This window comes from Lithobates pipiens, unplaced genomic scaffold (genome assembly GCF_037356315.1).
Source record: "Lithobates pipiens isolate NorthernLeopardFrog02 unplaced genomic scaffold, aLitPip1_a1.2 Scaffold_18, whole genome shotgun sequence".
Taxonomy (NCBI): domain Eukaryota; kingdom Metazoa; phylum Chordata; class Amphibia; order Anura; family Ranidae; genus Lithobates; species Lithobates pipiens.
In genome coordinates, this window is record NW_027507758.1 from 465,753,163 (window position 1) to 465,775,310 (window position 22,148).

The 22,148-nt window shown below is 44.2% G+C and overlaps 1 protein-coding gene across 1 annotated transcript in view; it reads left to right on the forward strand.

Annotated features, from left to right (window-relative positions):
* The first annotated feature begins 530 nt into the window (after positions 1-530).
* Positions 531-22,148, forward strand: part of LOC143988602 (putative serine protease K12H4.7) — a 151,784-nt gene continuing 130,166 nt past the window's right edge. Inside the window, exons 1-2 of the mRNA XM_077488286.1 lie at positions 531-744; positions 12,081-12,262. Coding sequence (XP_077344412.1) covers positions 571-744; positions 12,081-12,262 — 356 coding nt within the window. The 5' untranslated portion in view covers positions 531-570. The remainder of the gene's footprint in view (positions 745-12,080; positions 12,263-22,148) is intronic.

Genomic DNA, 22,148 nt, shown 5'->3' on the forward strand with positions numbered 1-22,148 from the left:
ACGTACGACAGGACTATAAAGAGGGCAGTAGTGAATTGCTTTTGTCTCGTAATTTATTTTGAGCATGCGTGGCACTTTGTCCATCGGAAATGTCTACACACAATCGGAATTTAAACAATTGGATTTTGTTGTCGGAAAATTTTAGACCCAGCTCTCAAACTTTGTGTGTCAGAAATTCTGACGGAAAAAGTCTGATGGAGCCCACACACGATCAGATTTTTTCCCGACAAGATCCGATCGCGCATTTTCCCTTGGAAAGTCTGACCACGTGTACAGGGCATTAGAGTTGCCACCTCATCCCTTTAAACCCGAACACATATGAATTACACAGGTTCTGAGGCCAATTTATTGAAGATAAGGCACCAAGTGAGTAATCAGCCACAGAACCTGTGTAATTCATATGTGTTCGGTTTTGAGTTGAGTTGAGTGCTATGCTTTCAGTGTTCCGTATTGTGTCATAGGTTCCTAAGCAGGCAGTGGAGATTGCTGAGACAGCTGACACCCAGCAGACGGAAGGGAAGTCAGCTGATAAAAGGTCATGTGACCATCCTTTGAACACCACTGAGGACAATGGCTCGTGCACAGCTGTTTGTCTTGCTGTGCTTGGGGGCTTCTCTTTGTAGCGGTTTCACTAATCGAAGGTTTAGCAGAAGACCCTCTGAAATGCCAGTGACAGTGCAGGATCACTGGTTTGAGCAGAGGTTGGATCACTTCAATGGAGCTGACACCAGAGTTTGGAAACAGGCAAGTTTATGAAGATTAGACAAGTGTCCTTGCAGAGTAACAGTTCCCAATCCTGATTTGGACAATCCAGGATTCCCATTTGTTCCTGGAAATCTAATTCTTCTTTTTTTTTTTTTTTTTTTTTTTTTTAAACCTGCCCCATAAAAGCATGCCGTGATTTCGTTTTTTCTCATTTAAAATTAATCAAGAAAACCGTAAAGGGAGCAAAGTATGATACCTAGAGCAGTCAGCGGGAATCCTTTTTATATCCGTCTGGCAGCAGTAAAGTGAAATCTTAAGGTTCATTTCGATCTATCCATGTGTGTAGGTGTGTTTTTAATGTAGCGCTAGCCTGGGTTCACACTAATGCGGGTTTGATGCGTTTAGGAACACACAGATTCGCAGGTCATGAAAAAATCATTCCATGGCTTTAGTTCACATCTATGCATTGTGAATGGGGGGGGGGGGGGGTCCTGTGCATATTGACTGCGGATGTGATGCAAATTCCTATGGTGTAGTGTGAACTATTCCTTCATAGGCTTCAATTGAATGCACAGCACACAGTTCACATCTCTGTGAATTGTTCACTGTCTGCCTCCTGAAAATTGTGGTAAACTTGCACCTATCCACCTCAAAACGCAAGTCAAATTTGCAGTACATCTCATCGCAGTAGTGTGAACCTAGGCTTAGCCGGGTGTATTGTCCTGCTTCAGCCTAGGTTCACACTACTGCGATGAGATGTACTGCGAATTTGATCCGTGTTTTTTATTTTTATTTTTTTTGTCCTGTGTGAGGTGGACAGGTGTGCGAATTTCAGGAGGCAGACCGTGAACAATTCTGAGAAATGTGAATAGATCTCTGACCGTCCCAAACAAATTTAAATTGATTTTCTGTTGACTGACTCACTACCTCTGCTGGTAGTCTATCCCAAGTATGAACTACTCATTCGCTAAAACAATACTTTCTAAATGTTGGTTTTCAAACTTTCCTCCTGCTAGTTTGATGTCTTGACCTCGCGTTCTTGATCTTGGCTTCATATTGAAAATCCTGCCCTCTCAAACCTTATTCACCTCCCTTTTTTTTTTTTTTTTTTTTTTTTTTTTATGTATTTCAAGGGTTTAATCATGTCTCTCCTATAAGCTATATGTATTATGCCCTTTACATACGGTCGGACTTTCTGACGGAAAATGTGCGATCCGATCGTGTGTGGGCTCCATCTGACTTTTTTCCGTCGGAATTTCCAACACGCAAAGTTTGAAAGCAGAATCTAAAATTTTCCGACCACAAAATCTGATTGTGTAAATTCCGATCGTGTGTAGACAATTGCGACGGACAAAGTGCCACGCATGGTCAGAATAAATTACGAGACGAAAGCTATTGGCTACTGGCCTCTTTATAGTCCTGTTGTACGTGGTTTACGTCACCTCGTTCTGAACAATCCGATTTTTCCGACAACTTTGTGCGACCGTGTGTATGCAAGACAAGTTTGGCCCAAAATCCGTTGGAAAAAATATGATGCATTTTGTCATCGGAATGTCCGACCGTGTGTACAGGGCATTAGTCTAACCTACCGTCTTGTAAAATACACAGCAAAAGCTACTTCTGTTAACAGAGCACCTTCAGGTATAGAGGGGGAGAAGGGGAGAAAAAAAAAAACGCACAGCAACCCATGGGAAATCATTTTCTGTGATTTCACTTTAGTAAATAAAAAAAAAAATATGATTTGCTGTGAGTAATGTTGGCCACAACATTCCTTTTTATTATTTTTTTGCTTTGTGTACACTGCTGCTGGTAAACAAACGTTTAGCCCAGGTTCACACAGACAGCGGGAATGAAATGAGGTGTGTGTGTGTGTGTGTGTGTGTGTGTGTGTGTGTGTGTTCAGCTGATGTCAGTCCCGACTTGGAGGGCGATTTTCTGCACAGATGCCTATTGAAATCGCACCCCGACATCTACAAAGGTAGTACAGAAATGACTTTGGGGGATCAGTGCAGTGCCGCGATATGCGGCATTACACCGATTCAGACGGTGCAATAGCCGCCGACCTTGGCATGCGATTTGACATACCAAATCATTGCAATGTGAACCAGGGCTTAGGAGCGGTTGGGATTTTTATTTATTTTTTACTATTTTCAATATAAAAAAAACACTTCTAAACATAAATAGAGCACAACTGACCTTCTCCTTTTTTTTTTTTTTTTTTTTTTTTTTTTTATGTCAGTTACTATCTGACAAGTTAAATCATTCAGGAGAGGTTTTAAAATGTCCTGTGTACGTGAAGCCTAAGATTTCTCCACCACTAAAACCAATAGGTTTTATTCAACCATCACCAACAGTCTATTAATATTGTCACTGACAGTTTTGACAGTCCAGTGTAAAAGAATTCGACCCATTTAGGACTAGTCTAAGAAGCAGGGGCGTCGCCTCCCCTTTCCATAACCGCCGCCACCCCTTATTCATGCATCCGACCCCTTTTCAGGATGCCGTGCGCATGAATTACAGCGGCAGGGTTTTTCCAAATTTTTTTTTAGCACCTGATTAGAGCCAGAGGCTCTAATAGGCTTCAAAATGGGGTGGGCTCTGGGCACAGAGCATTGCGCTCGGAGCACACCCGGGTGTGTTAGAGTAACAAATGTTAATTTGCTAGTCTAACACTGAATTACCTCTCCGCCAATCAGGAAGAGTGGGTGTGTTTCATAATTGGGCGAAAGGAGAAGCATTCTGATTGGCCGCCAAGGAGGAGGAAGGAGATGTCCGCAGAGGAGAGCTAGGGAAGCTGCACGTGATTGGGGTAAGTTGACCGACCCGGGGGGGGGGGTTTCACCCCCCCCCAAAAAAATAAAAATGCCGCCGCTGCTAAGAAGTAATAACAATTTCTAGGTCAGAAGCCACTGGGAAAAGGGAAGGGAAATGGTAGGCAGTGTGACAGCATGTGTGTCGCTTAGTTGTTGAGTACATTTTGAGTACTACATCCTATAGAGGGAATAGAAAGATATTTATAGCCATCTTGCCAAAACTATTGACTCTGCTGCTGCTCCCATTTCAACGCATGGTAAAAGCTGCCCTTGACAGCGTTGGCTGTCTTTTTAGCACAACATCAATTAATTAATTTGGACTCCTATTTATTTATTTTTTTGGTCTGGTGCTCTTTCCATATATGCACGTCCACCTCTTGGAAGCCATATATAATTTTATTTTTTATTTGAGTCTATATACTCACAGGGCCTCTGAACAGAGTGGATTCTCTTCCTGGGAAAAATAATCTGTAAAACAATGAAAATAATTGGGAGCAGAAGAACTACTGAAACCAGCATATCACATTAACTAGAAGTACATAGCTGCACATCACTATACCGGTAGAAATAATACAAGTGCAGGGATCTGCTGCCCTCTACTGTCAGCAGTTAGTATCACACTGTAATGTAGAATTGTTAGAGGTGCACTAAATGGAAATTTTGACGAAGATGCAGGATGCACTTAGCCGAAAACTCCAGTTATAAAATACAATTTATATATAAAAAAAAATTTAAATCTGACTTTTTAATTAATATGAATCAATAACTGTACATATATCCAGTATACAAATTGGTATTTCCAGCAAAGATATGTGTTTGTATTATCTAATGTGTGTGTATACAGTGGTGTGAAAAAGTGTTTGCCCCCTTCCTCATTTCCTGTTCCTTTGCATGTTTGTCACACTTAAGTGTTTCGGAACATCAAACCAATTTAAACAATAGTCAAGGACAACACAAGTAAACACAAAATGCAATTTGTAAATGAAGGTGTTTATTATTAAAGGTGAAAAAAAATCCAAACCATCATGGCCCTGTGTGAAAAAGTGATTGCCCCCCTTGTTAAAACATATTATAACTGTGGTTGTCCACACCTGAGTTCAATTTCTATAGCCACACCCAGGCCTGATTATTGCCACACCTGTTCACAATCAAGGCATCACTTAAATAGGAGCTGCTTGACACAGTAAGGTCCACCAGAAGATCCTTAAAAGCTACACATCATGCCGAGACCCAAAGAAATTCAGGAACAATTGAGAACGAAAGTAATTGAGATCTATCAGTCTGGAAAGGGTTATAAAGCCATTTCCAAAGCTTTGGGAATCCAGCGAACCACAGTGAGAGCCATTATCCACAAATGGCGAAGACATGGAACAGTGGTGAACCTTCCCAGGAGTGGCCGGCCGCCCAAAATTACCCCAAGAGCGCAGCGACGACTCATCCAAGAGGTCACAAAAGACCCCACAACAACGTCCAAGGAACTGCAGGCCTCACTTGCCTCAGTTAAGGTCAGCCTTCATGCCTCCACCATCAGGAAAAGACTGGGCAAAAATGGCCTGCATGGCAGAGTTCCAAGGAGAAAACCACTGCTGAGCAAAAACAACATCAAAGCTCGTCTCAATTTCTCCACAACACATCTTGATGATCCCCAAGACTTTTGGGACAACATTCTGTGGACCGATGAGACAAAAGTGGAACTCTTTGGAAGGTGTGTGTCCAAGTATATCTGGCGTAGAAGGAACACTGCATTTCATAAAAAGAACATTATACCAACAGTAAAATATGGTGGTGGTAGTGTGATGGTCTGGGGCTGTTTTGCTGCTTCAGGACCTGGAAGACTTGCCGTGATAAAAGGAACTATGAATTCTGCTGTCTACCAAGAGATCCTGAAGGAGAATGTCCGACCATCTGTTCGTGTACTCAAGCTGAAACGAACTTGGGTTCTGCAGCAGGACAATGATCCTAAACACACCAGCAAGTCCACCACCGAATGGCTGAAGAAAAACAAAATGAAGACTTTGGAGTGGCCTAGCCAAAGTCCTGACCTGAATCCTATTGAGATGTTGTGGTATGACCTTAAAAAGGCCGTTCATGCTCGAAAACCCTCTAATGTAACTGAATTAGGGCAATTCTGCAAAGATGAGTAGGCCAAAATTCCTCCAGGACGCTGTAAAAGCCTCATTGCACGTTATCGCAAACGCTTGGTTGCAGTTGTTGCTGCTAAGGGTGGCCCAACCAGTTATTAGGTTTAGGGGGCAATCACTTTTTCACACAGGGCCATGATGGTTTGGATTTTTTTTCACCTTTAATAATAAACACCTTCATTTACAAATTGCATTTTGTGTTTACTTGTGTTGTCCTTGACTATTGTTTTAAATTGGTTTGATGTTCCGAAACACTTAAGTGTGACAAACATGCAAAGGAACAGGAAATGAGGAAGGGGGCAAACACTTTTTCACACCACTGTGTGTGTGTGTGTGTGTGTGTGTGTGTGTGTGTGTGTGTGTGTGTGTGTGTGTGTGTGTGTGTGTGTGTGTGTGTGTGTGTGTGTGTGTGTGTGTGTGTGTGTGTGTGTGTGTGTGTGTGGTGTGTGTGTGGTGTGTGTGTATATATATGTATATATATATATATATAATTTTATTATTAATAGAGCTACTATTTTTAGATAAATATTGTAGTAAAGTCCAGTTGCAAGGTCCCCTGAGGATGATGCAGCTTCCCGCGTTGTGTCGGAGACCTGACGACAAGATCAGCAGTGATGGGGAGATCCTTCAATGCAGCTTCTCACTGGCAAAAACCATGGTGTGGCACTAGAACTCAGTCAGCCTATCTGCTCTGCTCTTTAATCTCTCCCTGGTAGTTTCTAATCTGTCATGCAACCAGACCTCTACCAGAAATGGCCATCAGATGCCTAACCTGGCTCTAACCTACAGTATTCTAGTGTTTGAACCCTAATCTAAAACTAGCTATAGCTGCATATAAACTTTATTGTAATAAACAGGTTCACCTACTCATATATTTGTAGTGGCCATAACCCTTTGTAGGGCGGCCTTGACTTATTGGGCTTACCGGTTACCTCTGCTTGGCTTGTTCTTCCACGTCTAGGGGTTACCAAGTTTGGTACCCAACAACTTGGACGCTGACACCAATAAAGTCAATTTTGAAAGGTTTTATTTTGCAGGGGTAACATCCAATAACACAGTCTCATATAGGAACAGAGGGCAAGGGTGAAGAGCTCAGGCACCTTGAACTGCAGACATAACAAAATCTCTAATATCACCCAGAGAGTAGCCACTCGCAGCTGGGTACCTCATGGCTTAACAGATCTCTAGCCAGAGACCATGGCAATCACCACATTGATCTGGAACTTGTCAAAACCTCTGAAGGTGTACAAGTTATAACTGCAAGTGGACAGGAACCTTTTTCTTCAGTAATGGAGCAATGTCCTTCCCAACTCAGTAACCAGGTACTTCACAGGATGCCACTTGTTGGCCCTCCTCTGAAGAGTCCTCCCCCCGGTCACTTTCACGAGCTGTGGTGCCCCTCCAAGCCGAGCGAGAGCACACCCGGACACCTTGAATCCTCTCTGTTACTGCACCTCGGACCAGCCGGTTCCGAGACTCGGGGAACAGACGGATCCCTACCCTAGACCAGCAGGGTCTATTGGGGGTAACCAACAGAAGCATGTTGCGGGATGTCGAACACCCCGTGACCGGGACCCCTCACGGGGCTACCCCAGTCCTGGAACCAGTACAGACCACGCGGGCCTCACAAACTTTTCTCCTGAACACGTGACCTCCACATCTTAAGTACCCCTTCCCAGACTCCTCAGCGGGGCCCGGCACACCCACTAATTGGTCCAGAGAAGGCTCATACCCAAAACGTCCAACCAGGCCTGGTTCTGAGTTGTCATGTGCACCTCACTGTACACAGGACCAAGCAGAACTTCTAACACAGCCCAGCCAAACTGATGTCAAGGTTAACCTACATAATTAACCCTCAGAACCCCTATGGTTCTGAGGCAAAAACTAAATTTACACATGAGTGACATTTTGTCCAAAATGTCATCCGGTACATATTGGAAGGTGAACACTACATACAGTAGCAAAGACTTGGCTATCTGGCACTGTGCATATGAGATGCTAACAATAGGTCAGAGACTTGTCTATCACTAGGATTCACACCAACAAATTAATGGGCAGCTACAGCTAAACAGCCAGAACATGGGAACAATTCCCTTCTTCAGTTAACGTCTCTTCTTCTGGTCTGGATTAATACAGAATTGTACATAATACTGTAATATTAGCAGCAAATTCCTACTCTTGTTAACCACTTCAGCCCCAGAAGATTTTACCCCCTTCCAGAGCACTTTTTACAATTTGGCACTGCATCGATTGCGCGTAGTCATGCAATGCTGTACTTTTTATTTATTTTTTTGGTGCTATTTGATCACCGGCTGCGGTTTTTATTTTTTTGCGCTATAAACAAAAAAGAGCGACAATTTTGAAAGAAAAATACTTAATTTTTAATTTTTTGCTATAATAAATATACCCAATTATTTTATTTTATAAAAAAAAAAAAAAAAAAATCAGTTAATGCCAATATATATTCTTCTACATATTTTGGTTAAAAAAAAAAAAAATCGCAATAAGCATATATTGATTGGTTTGCGCAAAAGTCTACAAACTATAGGAAAGATTTATGGCATTTTTATAATTATATATTTTTTTTTTTTTGCGATGGACAAATTGGACACTTTTGGGACCATTGACATTTTATATGCATTGATTACTGTGTAAATCTCACGGGCAGTGAATGGGTTAACACTGGGGGGGGGGGGGCGATCAAGGGATTAAATGTGTGTTCTAACTGTATGGGGATAGGACTTACTAGGGGAGGAGACACATCATTGTTCCTACTTACTAGGAACAAACCATATGTCTCCTCTCCCCTGATGGCACAGGGATTTGTGTATTTACACACACAAATCCTCATGCTGGCTCTTGTGCACACAAGAGTGGTCGTACCTGCTGGCCACATGCATCGGGTCCCCCGATGTGCAGCCGGTGCCCTCTTGTGGTTGCTAAAGGGAAGGACATACCCATACGGGATTTTGCCCTGGAGTGCCATTCTGCCACAGTAAATCTGTGTGGGTGGGTCTGGAACCGGTTAACAATGTAGTACATGAGGACCGGGACAGGATGTTAAGAGGATATAGGACATCGGCATGTACCAAAGCAATAAAGTTCAAAAAAACTTCCCTCCCCCCACTTCTCCAAGATACACTACCACTATTTTTCTACCTAACGTGACTGTAGTGACAGCTCCTGAAGAGCATGCACTATGTGTTTTGAAATTTAGCGTTACCCGAACTAAACTGCAGTTCAGGTGTGTACTTCCACATTTGTACCTCAGCATCAGTCTGACTGGACTATAGGGTGTTCAGCCTGGCCATAGGGGATGCTGTTTCTTCTGGCAGGCATGGCAACAGTCTGGTTGGGTGCCTTAAGATTACTTTCTCTCTGAGCCAGCCCAGTGGGAGTGTCACTCTTGCTGTGCTTTCTGGGAGAGGGTACTTAAGATGCGGATGTCATGGGGTTCCGGTCCAGAAATATGTTCTGACTCCATGGTCCTGGTTCTCCTGACCAGCCCCCAGGGCGCCTATGGCCTGGGGTGCAGATCCACCCGACTTTATGTCTCTGGGCTGGCTAGCCTGAGGCAAGGAAACTAAGGAAAGGATTCGGAGGTGGTCCGGTGCCATCTCGGGTTGTGGAGAGGCCCAACAACTTCGTCGTTATCCAGGGGAGCACTCTTCAGAAGAAGGCCACGCAAGGGTTGGCTTCTTAGCAAGAGCCTGGTAAAGCTGAACGACCCAAGTGAATCCTATTTCGTGCGGTATCGCCGGACCGGCTGAAAGATACTGGTACCACACAAGTGTTCTACAAGTATTCAAGTTTTCTTGTTCATGTTCTACAACAGTCTGTGGCAGAGATTTATTCCTACATGTTCTACAACAGAGTCTGTGGCAGAGACTTGTTCCTGATTTAAGCACCCTGTTGGCTGCTAGGCCTGGTGAGAGAGGGACTGTCCAACTAGAGTGAACATCCAGCTGTGAATACATCCAGAGAATAGCCATTCAAAGTAAGAAAGATCTTTATTACTGACTTTGATACTAAGAGTACCTGGACTTTTCACCCAACCCTCTGATCCTACATTTGAGACTGTTGTTTAACTACGTTTTAGCAAATAAAAAATCCCTTTAAGCTGATCTGTCGTCATTCTCTAAAGTTTCTGGGCCATCTACCACGGAAAACCTCTAGACATGAGGAGCGAGCGAGAGAAGGTAACGGTAAGCCCATTAAAACCAGCCGCTCCTTCGGGGGTAAGTGCTACATGACATTCCTGAGAACAGTGTCCCTTGACTTGAATGCATGCATTTAAACTTATATATTTTCAGGAAAACTGTTTTAATGTGCATTGTGGTAAATGGACCTGTGGGGCTGTCATGCTGATTTCGTTACTTGAAGGCCTTCCCCCAGACAAATATATACTATACTGTAGTTCACAAGTTCTGGCTTTGCTGACTGTATACTTTTAAAAATCACAAAAAAAAAAACAACCCATTCCATTTTAAAACCAAAATGAAAGGCACAACATAATCCCCCTGCCCCCTCCTTTTTAGTGATCATATAATCTCTGTTCTCAGAGAGCTAAGGGGAGAAGCAGCAGTACACTGGTCTTTCCAGTGAATGGTTGTGTAGGAGGGAGTGTCTGGATAAGTTTGATCATTGGTGGAGTGCAGGCTCTGTTCTCAACTCTGCTAGAGGGCTGACCACACTGTGCTCTCATGCCTAGTATGGTCAGTTTTTTTGTTTTGTTTTTTATAAGAAAGCAGAGGGACTGGCAGGAGCACATGGTAAGGAAGCAATAAAAAGAGAACAGGATACTTTTTTCAAATCTTTAAATCAACATTTTGGCTCCATTTATTGGAGGGAATTTGCTGAAACTGGAGCAGACGGGATCTGGAGCAGCTGACTGGTTATTAACTTCAACTTGTTAACCACTTGGGTACCGCGCTATTGCCGAATGACGGCATTAGCGCGGACCTAGATTGCCGGGACTACGTCTACTGACGTCGTCCCGGTTACGAGCGGCCTGCGCGCCCCCTGAGGGGCGCGCGCGGCGCGCTCTGTGATCGGCGAGTCCGTGAGACTCGCCTGATCACCGATCCGTGTAAGGGGTCGATCCCGACCCCTTATCACGTGATCAGCTGTCAGCCAATGACAGCTGATCATGTGATAAAACGGAGCCGGTAATCGGCTAGTATTCCTCCTCGCGCGAGGAGAAAAAAAAAAAAGCCGATCGCCGGCGGCCGTGTTCGGGACATCAGTCCCGATCACGGCCAGCAATTCAAGCGGACACCTGCCCCCTGCCAGTGCCCACCTGCCACCCGCAGTGCCATCCTGAAATAAAGTAAGTGCCCCCCTGTCAGTGCCACCCAGCAGTGCCCACAGTGCCACCCACAGTGCCACCACAGTGCCACCCAAAATCTGCCTCAAAGGTGCTGCACCGCAGTGCCGCCCATCAGTGCCCAGCAGTGCCGCCCATCAGTGCCGCCCATCAGTGCCCAGCAGTGCCGCCCATCAGTGCCCAGCAGTGCCACCTATCAGTGCCCATCAGTCCCATCTATCTGTGGTACCCATCCGTGCCACCCATCCGTGCCATCTTATCTGTGCCCATCTTTGCCCATCAGTGCCGCCTTATCTGTGCCCATCGGTGCCGCCTTATCTGTGCCTATTAGTGCCGCCTTAACTATGCCTATCAGTGCCCACCAGTGCAGCCCATCAGTGCCCACCAGTGCAGCCCATCAGTGCCCACCAGTGCAGCCCATCAGTGCCCACCAGTGCAGCCCATCAGTGCCCACCAATGCAGCCTATCAGTGCCGCCTAATCAGCGCACTTCAATGAAGGAGAAAAATGACCCGTTTGCAAAATTTTATAACAAACTATTAAAACATGATTTTTTTTTTTTGCATCTTTTTTTGTTTGTTTAGCAAAAAATAAAACTCCGAGCTGTAACTAAATACCACCAAAAGAAAGCTCTATTTGTGGGAAAAAAATGATAAAAATTTCATTTGGGTACAGTGTTGTATGACCGCGTAATTGTCACTCAAAGTGCATCAGCGCTGAAAGCTGAAAATTGGTCTGGGACTGAGGGGGGTTTAAGTGCCCAGTAAGCAAGTGGTTAAAGGAGTTGTAAACACTCCTTTAAAAAAAAAAACATGTCATACTTGCCTCCTCAGTTTGTTTTGCACAGAGTGGCCCTGATCCTTGACTTCTGGGGTCACCCGGCGGCTCCTGTGTCTGTACATTCACCCAGCATGCCAAACTCGGCCCCGCCATGGGATGCATTAAGGTGAAAAAACACGAGGGTTATCAACCTCTTTAAGCTTTGAAAATGAATGCTAGAAACAGTTTGCCAAAGATGCTCCAGTCTTAGTAATTTCTTCTCGTTGTGTGTTGTCAATTGTGAAATGTTAAGCCTGTTGTTGTTTTCTCTTCGTAGAGATATTATGTGAATGACTCTTTCACAAGTGACGATGGCCCCGTTTTCATGATGATTGGAGGTGAAGGAACTGCTAATCCAGCTTGGATGACTCAAGGGACATGGATGACGTATGCTGAGAAAATGCGGGCCCTTTGTTTTCTGCTGGAGCACAGATTTTATGGAAAAAGTCACCCAACAGAGTAAGAATATGGGCATTGAACACCATGCACATTGTGTTACATACTTGGAGAAAACCTGTCATAACCTTTTATCATTAGAAAATATGCCAGCAAATGCTGCCTTGTCACTGCCATTCTGCTTCTCTATATCCCTGACTGTAGATGGGTTCTGCCTGTCATTCATGTACTGGGTATTAATTGTTTCTGTAGTGCCCCCGGGTATCCTGGGGTATTCACCCCAGGCCTGAGTCCATGGCTATAATGGGAAGTTAGAACAAATATGGGTGCCAGCCACTTTAAGTAGTTTTCAATGTTCTAAAGAATAACTTGAAAGAAGTAGTATTAAAGAGGTTGAGGGGAAGTTGCAGATACCTTTTTGTAGCAGATTACTTGCAGACGCCTTAGATTAAAGGACAAAACACACAGCTTTCTTATAGCAGATCTTGAATATCTGGGTAGGTCTCTCAGACCTAGCAACCAGTAAATGCCTGGATAAGTCTCTCTCACAAACTTAGCAGCCAGGAGTTTGTTACCTTGATTGGATTGTAGAACAGCTTTGTAGTACCAGAACCTTTAAGCCGACCTGGCAGTACTGTGAGGGTAGGTAGATGTAGATGCGTCCTCCAAACGAGTCACCAAGCTCTTCTGAGAGATCACCCTTCATCTTGGCTCTCTCCAGCAAGAATCCTTCCCTGGATTTCCTCAGCTTGGCTCGGCTTCTTCCGTTCAGGCTAGACAGCCTAAGGACCACCTCAGAAGTAGTAGGCCCCAGACAGGTTTCAGGGCCTACTTGCACAGCTTGCAGCAGCATAGCCTCAGGCCAGAAGGGCCATGAGGGGAAGACTGACTAAAGCACATGGCATCTGTCCAATAAATACCCCTTCCCAGAATGCACAGCAGCAGGAACCTTCTCCTGGGCTGTTTCTGGAAAAAGAAAAGAATATTCATTACAGCTTACAGTGGGACATGCACAACACAATCAGATTTAGGACAGATCCAAATAAATCTATGTACAATCAATCTGAGCTGGTTACAGCTCAGCCAAAAAGTAAATTTACCTTCTAGCCCCATTTTTGGGAACGGGGCTACATATCTATATTACAGTAACCTTGCAATGATTTTACCTGTTGGATTGTCAACATACCTCTTCCTCCCAGTGCTATACAGATGGTGCCATCATCCCATGTACACAGGCATGTATAAGGCAGGAGCCACAGAAGGGAGGTAACTAGCCACTAACCTTATTAGGCAAAGATCACGTACAGTAGCACTTGTAATGGAAAAGCATCAACATATGATCTGTGAGTACAAGGCAAACTAATATAGTGTTTGCTTTTGTTTCAAATGTGGTATTTTGGGGATTTTTACATTTTTAGTGGGCTTTATTTTTCTGTTTTTAATTTTTGGAAGCCGGAAATCAGTGATAGCTGTCTTATAGGTCATGTCCCAAACCGCTGCATAGTAACCAGGGGAGATTGCCCGCTCCGCACAGGCACCAGTCAAAGAATGCCTTGCATTTTTTTTATTTTTTGTTTTTTTTATCAGTAAATGCAAGGCGATCTCTGATTTGAGGTGGAGAGGCAGGAAGGTGATGTCACAATCTCCACCTGGTCCAATCAGATCGACTTGTATTCACGGAGAGAAAAAATACAATTTTTTTTTATTTTTTTTTTTTTTTTTTTTTGTGAATGTTGTCTGTGGCAAGTGGTGACCCTCAGAAGACAGCAGAGATCACTCTAGTAGCAGAGACTACTTCAGTGACTTCCAGCTTCCACGAGCACCCCACAGGTATGGCATATGCATACCTACAACTAGACCAGTAAATATGCTTTAAAATCCATCCATCCATCCATCCATCATTTTTAATTAAAGCTTGATCAAAATTGTCCAGCAGCAGGAGAGTTTTACTTTAGTAAGAAGAGAGATCACCACAGTAAGCTACTAGCCAATTTCTATCTGCCAGTCAAAGGTTGGCCTATTACTGTTAAATGTTTGTTCCCGCTATGAATAGGATTTGGGTGCTGCTGCTGTAGGTCAGCCAAGCTATTTGTAACAAAGAAATAATTTTAGTCTCAGTGACAGCATACACTTGCTGTCTATCTGTGAAAACTGTACTGCTCTGTAACACCCTGCACAGCCCTAGAAGCCACATGAAAATCTCCCTACTGTGTGGTATTTTTTTAATTTTGTTTTTGCATTAGTACATGTCTCCTATGGCAGGGTCAAGCTTTCCATACCTACAGTATCTCACAAAAGCGAGTACATCCCCCCACACATCTTTGTATATATTTTATTATCTTTCCATGTGACAACACTGAAGAAATTACACTTTGCTACAATATAAAGTAGTGAGTGTACAGCTTGTATAACAGTGTGAATTTGCTGCCCCCTCAAAATAACAACACACAGCCATTAATGTCTAAAGCGCCGGCAACAAAAGTGAGTAAACCTAAGTGATAATGTCCAAATTGGGCCCAATTAGCCATTTTCCCTCCCTGGTGTCATGTGACTTGTTAGTGTTTCAAGGTCTCAGGTGTGAATGGGGAGCAGGTTTGTTACATTTGGTGTTTATAGCTCTCACTTTCTCATAATGGTCCCTGGAAGGTCAACATTGCACCTCATGGCAAAGAACTCTCTGAGGATCTGAAAAAAAGAATTTGCTCTACATAAAGATAACCTAGGCTATAAGAAGATAGTCAAGACCCAGAAACTGAGCTGCAGCAAGGTGGCCAAGGTCATACAGCAGTTTAACAGGACAGGTTCTATTCCAAACAGGCCTCGCCATGGTTGACCAAAGAAGTTGAGTGCACATGCTCGGCATCAAATCCAGAGATTGTCTTTGGGAAACAGAGTACTGCCGACATTGCTGCAGAGGTTGAAGGGGTGGGGGTCAGCCTATCAGTGCTCAGACCATACGCCACATACGCATCCTGCCTGTGGCCAATCATAGCTCAGGCTGTGTAGTGCACGCCCCACACTATATAAGGCTGCCTTTGAGGCGGCCTCGTGTAGTGTGTTACTTAGCATCTGAAGCAGTGGGTGTTCTGTGTACCTTCAACACAGTACACACCAATCGTTTTTGGCTGATTTCCTATCTTGCTGCTGTGTAGTGGTTGTTGTCTGTGCCCTGACTGCAGTATACACCACTATATTCACCTCACCTATATAGCTAGTGATCTAGCTTTAACCACTTAACAACTGCCCATTGCCGATTAACGGCTTCAGGGCGGTTGTTTAACTCTGAGAGGCCGTTAATTAACGGCCTCCCAGAATTCTGCTCTCGCGTGCCCCGAGGTGCGCGCACTCGAGAGCATCCGTGACCGCCGGGTCCACAGGACCCGGCGCATCACGGATCACGGTAAACGGGCGCTCATAGCGGCCGTTTACCACGTGATTGCTCCGTCAAATGACGGAGTGATCACTTGGAAACAAACCGGCGTCATGTTATGACGCCGGTTCCTCCCTCCCCCTCTCTGTACCGATCGGTACAGCGGAGGGGAAAGAGATCGGTGTCAGCAGCGATGTGGGCTGCATCTGCAGTGCCCACATCGCTGCTCACCGAATTTAACCCCTCAATTCCCTGCCAATACTCTGCAATACCAGTGCATACTCTGCAGTACCCTGCCATTACTCTGCAGTACCCTGCCATTACTCTGCAGTACCCTGCCATTACTCTGCAGTACCCCGCCATTACTCTGCAGTACCCCGCCATTACTCTGCAGTACCCCGCCATTACTCTGCAGTACCCCGCCATTACTCTGCAGTACCCCGCCATTACTCTGCAGTACCCCGCCATTACTCTGCAGTACCCCGCCATTACTCTGCAGTACCCCGCCATTACTCTGCAGTACCCCGCCATTACTCTGCAGTACCCCGCCATTACTCTGCAGTACCCTGCCATTACTCTGCAGTACCCTGCCATTACTCTGCAGTACCCTGCCATTACTCTGCAGTACCCTGCCATTACTCTGCAGTACCCTGCCATTACTCTGCAGTACCCTGCCATTACTCTGCAGTACCCCGCCATTACTCTGCAGTACCCCGCCATTACTCTGCAGTACCCCGCCATTACTCTGCAGTACCCCGCCATTACTCTGCAGTACCCCACCATTACTCTGCAGTGCAGTACCCCCCATTACTCTGCAGTACCCGCCATTACTCTGCAGTGCAGTACCCGCCATTACTCTGCAGTACCCCCAATACTCTGCAGTACCCTGCCATTACTCTGTAGTACCCCCCAATACTCTGCAGTACCCTGCTATTACTCTGTAGTACCCCGCCAATACCCTGCCAATACTCTGTAATACCCTGCCATAAATTGCCATACCCAGCCATACTCAGAGATACCCTGCCATAAATTGCCATACTCAGAGATACCCAGCCATACTCGGTGATACCCTGAAATACCCAGCCATAGACGCCCCCCACCCCTCACCGCCCTCCGTTGCTTCTACCAACTCGCCAGTACGATCAAAGCCAGAATCTTTTTTTTTTTTTTTTTTTTTTTATTTCAGGCTTCCCAGCCTAGAGGTGAGATGTGGGGTCATATTGACCCCCCAGATTTCACTTACAAGGGATGTTTACATTTCTTGTAATAGGAATAAAAGTGATCAAAAATATATTTTTGGGGAAAAAAATGTCAAACTAAAATAAATAAATAAAGTAAAATGAACAATAAAAAAATAAAATAAAAATTAAAGCGCCCATGTCCCCATGTGCTCGCATGTGCCACACATGTGAGGTATCACAGAGAATGTTAGAGCGAGAGCAATAATTCTAGTCCTAGACCTCCTCTGCAACTCAAAACATGTAACCAGTAAAAAAAAAATTTAAAGCGTCGCCTATGGGGATTTTTAAAGTAGCGACGTTTGGCGCCATTCCACGGGCATGTGCAATTTTGAAGAGTGACATGTTTGATATCTATTTACTCAGCATAACTTCATCTTTCACTTTATGCAAACATTGGGCTAACTTTACTGTTTTTTTTTGTTTGTTTTTTAAGCACAAAACTGTTTTTTCCCCCCAAAAAACGCGTTTGAAAAATTGCTGTGCAAATACCGTGTGAGATAAAAATTTGCAACGACCACCATTGTATTCTCCAGGGTCTTTGCTAAAAAAAATATATATATATATATATATATATATATATATATATATATATATATATATATATATATATATATATATAATGTTTTGGGGTTCTCTGTAATTTTCTAGCAAATAAATGATGATTTTTACATGTAGGAGAGAAATGTCAGAATTGGCCTGGGTGCTCCAGAACGCCTGATGGCGCTCCCTGCATGTTGGGCCTCTGTATGTGGCCACGCTGTGTAAAAGTCTCACACATGTGGTATCGCCGTACTCGGGAGTAATAGCAGAATGTGTTTTGGGGTGTAATTTGTGGTATGCATATGCTGTGTGTGTGAAATAACCTGATAATATGACAATTTTGTGAAAAAAAGGAAATAGGCCGTCAGTACTTCAGATGTGATCAATTTTCAGATATTGGCACCATAGCTTGTGGACTCTATAACTTTCACAAAGACCAAATGATATCCACCAATTTGTACTTATTTTTACCAAAGATATGTAGTAGTATGAATTTTGGCCCAAATTTATGAAGAAAAAATGACTAATCTGCTAAATTTTATAACAGAAACGAAGAAAAATTCATTTTTTCGCAGAATTTTCGGTCTTTTTTCTTTTATAGCATAAAAAACTGAGAGGTGATTAAACACCACCAAAAGAAAGCTCTATTTGTGTGAAAAAAGGACAAACATTTCCTATAGGTCCAGTGTTGCATGACTGAGTAATTGTCATTCAAAATGTGAGGGCACCGAAAGCTGAAAATTGGTCTGGTTATTAAGGGTGTTTAAGTGCCCAGTGGTTAATAATAGAGCTTGCAGTCAGTAGTGTTAGGAGATAGTGCGTGCTGTCTGCGTGCTCTGTACCCAGTACATACTGCTATAATATAGGGCAGGCCCCTACTTTCAAACATCCAACTTACAAACATCTCCTACTTGCAAACGGAAGGAGACAGCAGCAAGTGAGATGAAAAAAGATGGACGACAAAACAAATTATACAGGGGTGATAACCCTTCCCTATGTTTTTTCCAAAAAGCTTAAAAATCGTTTTTTTGACTGGAGCTACACTTTAAAAATGTACCGGTTGAAAATGACAAACAGATTCAACTTAACACAACAAACCTACACAGTCCCTGTCTTGTTTGCACTGCCTGTATACTGCTGTTCTGAGTATATAGGGCCTGGGGGCCACACGCATTTCCTTTTTTTTAATATGCGTACAAGACCCAAATAGGCTGGTAATGGGCAGGGAGGGCTACCCATGCCATGTTTCTCAATGATTTTCAACCATATTGCAGGAACCAGATATAACATTAAAACCGCAAGCAGTTTTAAATGGTGTTATTTCCGTTTAATGTCATTTTGTGCAGGGACTGTTCTAAACACGGGAAACACGTGGCACTTCACAGGCATACTACAGACACCCCCCAGGCACCATATTTAAAGGAATATTTCACTTTTTTTTTTTTTTCACTTTAATCGTCATTAAAATCAGTGCTCCCGCCAAAACGGCAGTTTTTAAAACTTTTTTTTGCAGTGACCCATGTCCCCTGAGGCAGGAGGCAGGTCCCCAAACCCTTTTTAGGACACTATCTTGCATATTAGCCGTTAAAATTAGCACTTTCCATTTCGAACGTTCGAGTCCCATAGACTTCAATGGGGTTCTAACGTTCGTACCGAACGCGGGGGTCGTTCGCAAGTTCTGGTGCGAACCGAACCGGGGGGGTGTTCGGCTCATCCCTAGTGGCCACACAAAATATTGACACTTTGGGCCCAATTTGGAAACTTTTCACTTGGGGGTATACTCTTTTTGTTGCCAGCAGTTTAGACATTAATGGCTGTGTGTTGAGTTATTTTGATGCGACAGCAAATTTACACTGTTATACAAACTTTACATTGTAGCAAAGTGTCATTTCTTCAGTGTTGTCACATGAAAAGATATAATAAAATATTTACAAAAATGTGAGGGGTTTACTCACGCTTGTGAGATACTGTATATCTAACAATAGTTTGCCTGAATGGCCAAAAATGTATCAAGATTGACTTCAAAGGGATTTGCCTTCGGTTCAGGTTTTCCGACTCTTGAACAAGGTTTGCTGAACCCTTGGGTGGATCTTCCCAGATTTGATCTACCATCAGTAGTTAAACCCCTTGCCGGCCTGCTCATGCCTAATATACGCCGGCAGAAGGGCACATACAGGCATATTAACTTACCTGTACATTACCCTTTAAGACGTGGCATTGTGGGCATGCATGCGCCGCCGGCGAGCTCCGTGACGTGATCACGGGTCCTGCAGACTATATGTCCGCGGGGATACCTGTGATCGTCTCACAGAGAGGAAGAATGGGGAAATGCTAATGTAAACAAGCATTTCCTGTTCTGCCTAGTGATGGGGAGTGGTGATCAGTATCGTGTTACACGTAGCCCAGCCCCCCCCCCCCCAGTTAGAATCACGCCCTAGGACACACTTAACCCCTGCAGCGCCACCTAGTGGTTAACCCCTTCACTGCCAGTCACATTTACACAATAATCAGTGCTGTATAAATGTGAATGGTCCCAAAATAGCACCAAAAGTGTCCGATCCACCATAATGACGCAGTCACAATAAAAATCGCAGATCAACGCCATTGCTAGTTAAGAAAAAAAAAAAAATCATAAAAATGCCATAAAACTATCCCTTATTTTGTAGACGCTAAAGCTTTTGTGCAGACAAATCAATACACGCTTATTGCGTGGGGTTTTTTTTTTTTTCCCTATTTTTTTGTTTATAGTGCAAAAAATGTAAAACCGCAGAGGTGATCAAATACCACCAAAAGAGCTCATTTGTGGGAAAAAAAAGGTCGTCGATTTTGTTTGGGAGCCACGTCGCACGACTGCGCAATTGTCAGTTAAAGCGACACAGTGCCTAATCGCAAAAAACGCTCTGATCTTTGGGCAGCCAAATGGTCCAGGGCTGAAGTGGTTAAGATGTAATAATGCACCTAAATATAAATGTATACATTTTAAAATTGTATCTCATACTAGGTCAACTTGAAGATGCTTTCAAGTGGTTGATAAACCCTTACATATACCAACAACGGTGACTAGCCTAAGGTGATACAAGGAGATGAAACAAATCCTTCTACATAAGCTGCACTTGTTTATCTGCAGTCCTCTCTCCCTTTATAGCCATTCAGAGTACAGAATTGCACAGCTTTCCTCAACTCCAGAGTGCAGGGATCTCATTTGCACACTGTTCAGCTTTATAGGGTTTGTTAACCCATCTATATAAAAATATGCCAGTTACTACTATTAGAAGCTGGCATAGCACACTATGTCAGTCGTTTTAAAAACAAAGAGTGTTCTAAATGCCTAATTTTAGCTGTCTTCAGGCTGGTCACATGACTCGCAGCCGCTTTACAACTCCAATGGATTGCTTCTGTGGGAGGGGCTGTGGTCTCCCTCTGTTTGTGTGGCTGCTTGTCTCCTCCGCAGAAGCTTTGTATCGTAGCTGGAAAGTGGCCACGAGTCACATGACCGGCCTGAGGACAGCTCAAATTTGGTATTTGGAACACTAGTTTTTCCAAACTGACATAATGTGCTATGCCAACCTCTACTAGAGAAGCTGGCAGTGACAATTTTAGGACTTTATTTTACAAGAATAGCATGGGGGGGGGGGGGGGGGCAGAGACGCCAGAGGAACTTGACAGTCAGGAAGGAGGTGGGTGAGGAGGAGAGGAGAGTAGAGGTGACAGATCTGTATGATGCAGGCACGTACCCTGACTATGGTGATCAGGGCGGAGCACCCCGATTTTAATGGTCAGCGCAGAGTGGGCATACAGGAAGTGCCACCAGGTGTGTGTGTGTGTGTTTGTTTTTAAAAAAAAAAAATTTTTTTTTTTTTTTTTATTTTTTTTTATTTTTTTTGTGGGGGTTAACAAACACTTTAAGTGTTACTAAACCCACAACAGTAAAATCTGTTATGTGCAGAGAATAGCATGTTTGTTATACTCCCTGTGGAACTTGAGGGGTTAATCCTCTGCATTGTGTAAAATTGCTGTTTGATCCTGTATGCACAGCTCCTCTCCCTCCTGCAGGGTCTCTTGGCAAGGCCAGATAAGACACAGTGTGGGTAGTAATACTGCACTTGCTCAGGGGGGCGTGGCCTGGACGCAGCTGAGAATGGCAGCCTAATTTCCCAGCTCCCGCTGACGAGGATACACTCGGCTTATTACAGAGGCACTTCGCCCTTAATCTTACCCGGAGATCATGGGAACTTCATCCCGAAGCTCATCAGCGTCTCGGTCCAGATCCCCGAGAGGCGATTCAGGCAGGATCTCTCAAAATATCCCGGAGATGTTTCGCTCCTACAGCTCAAACATGGCGGCCGCGCGCAGTCAATCCTCTCAGGCCGCTCAGACCACGAGTCCCGCGCATAGGAGTGTTCCGAGAGCGGAAGACATTGTCCTCTCCCCACATCATCAGCCGAGCCTGCAGGATTTGAGATCTATAGCAGAGGACATTAAAGAGTCTCTCACTGCGGCCCTCACTGGAGCGATAGCTGATCTGAGGCTCGATATACAAGCAATGGCATCTCGAGTGTCTGATGTGGAAAAAACTGCCGCCACTCACTCATCTATTCTGAGGAGATCTTGTCAGATTATTGACACCCATACCCTACAGCTGCGAGACCTCAACCGTCACACAGAGGACCTCGATAACCGTGGCAGACGCCATAATATTCGCCTGAGAGGCCTACCGGAATCGTCTGACCCGGACAGTCTACCCACAGAAGTCACCAATCTATTCAATACTATCCTGGAGAGGCCGCCTGATACTCCA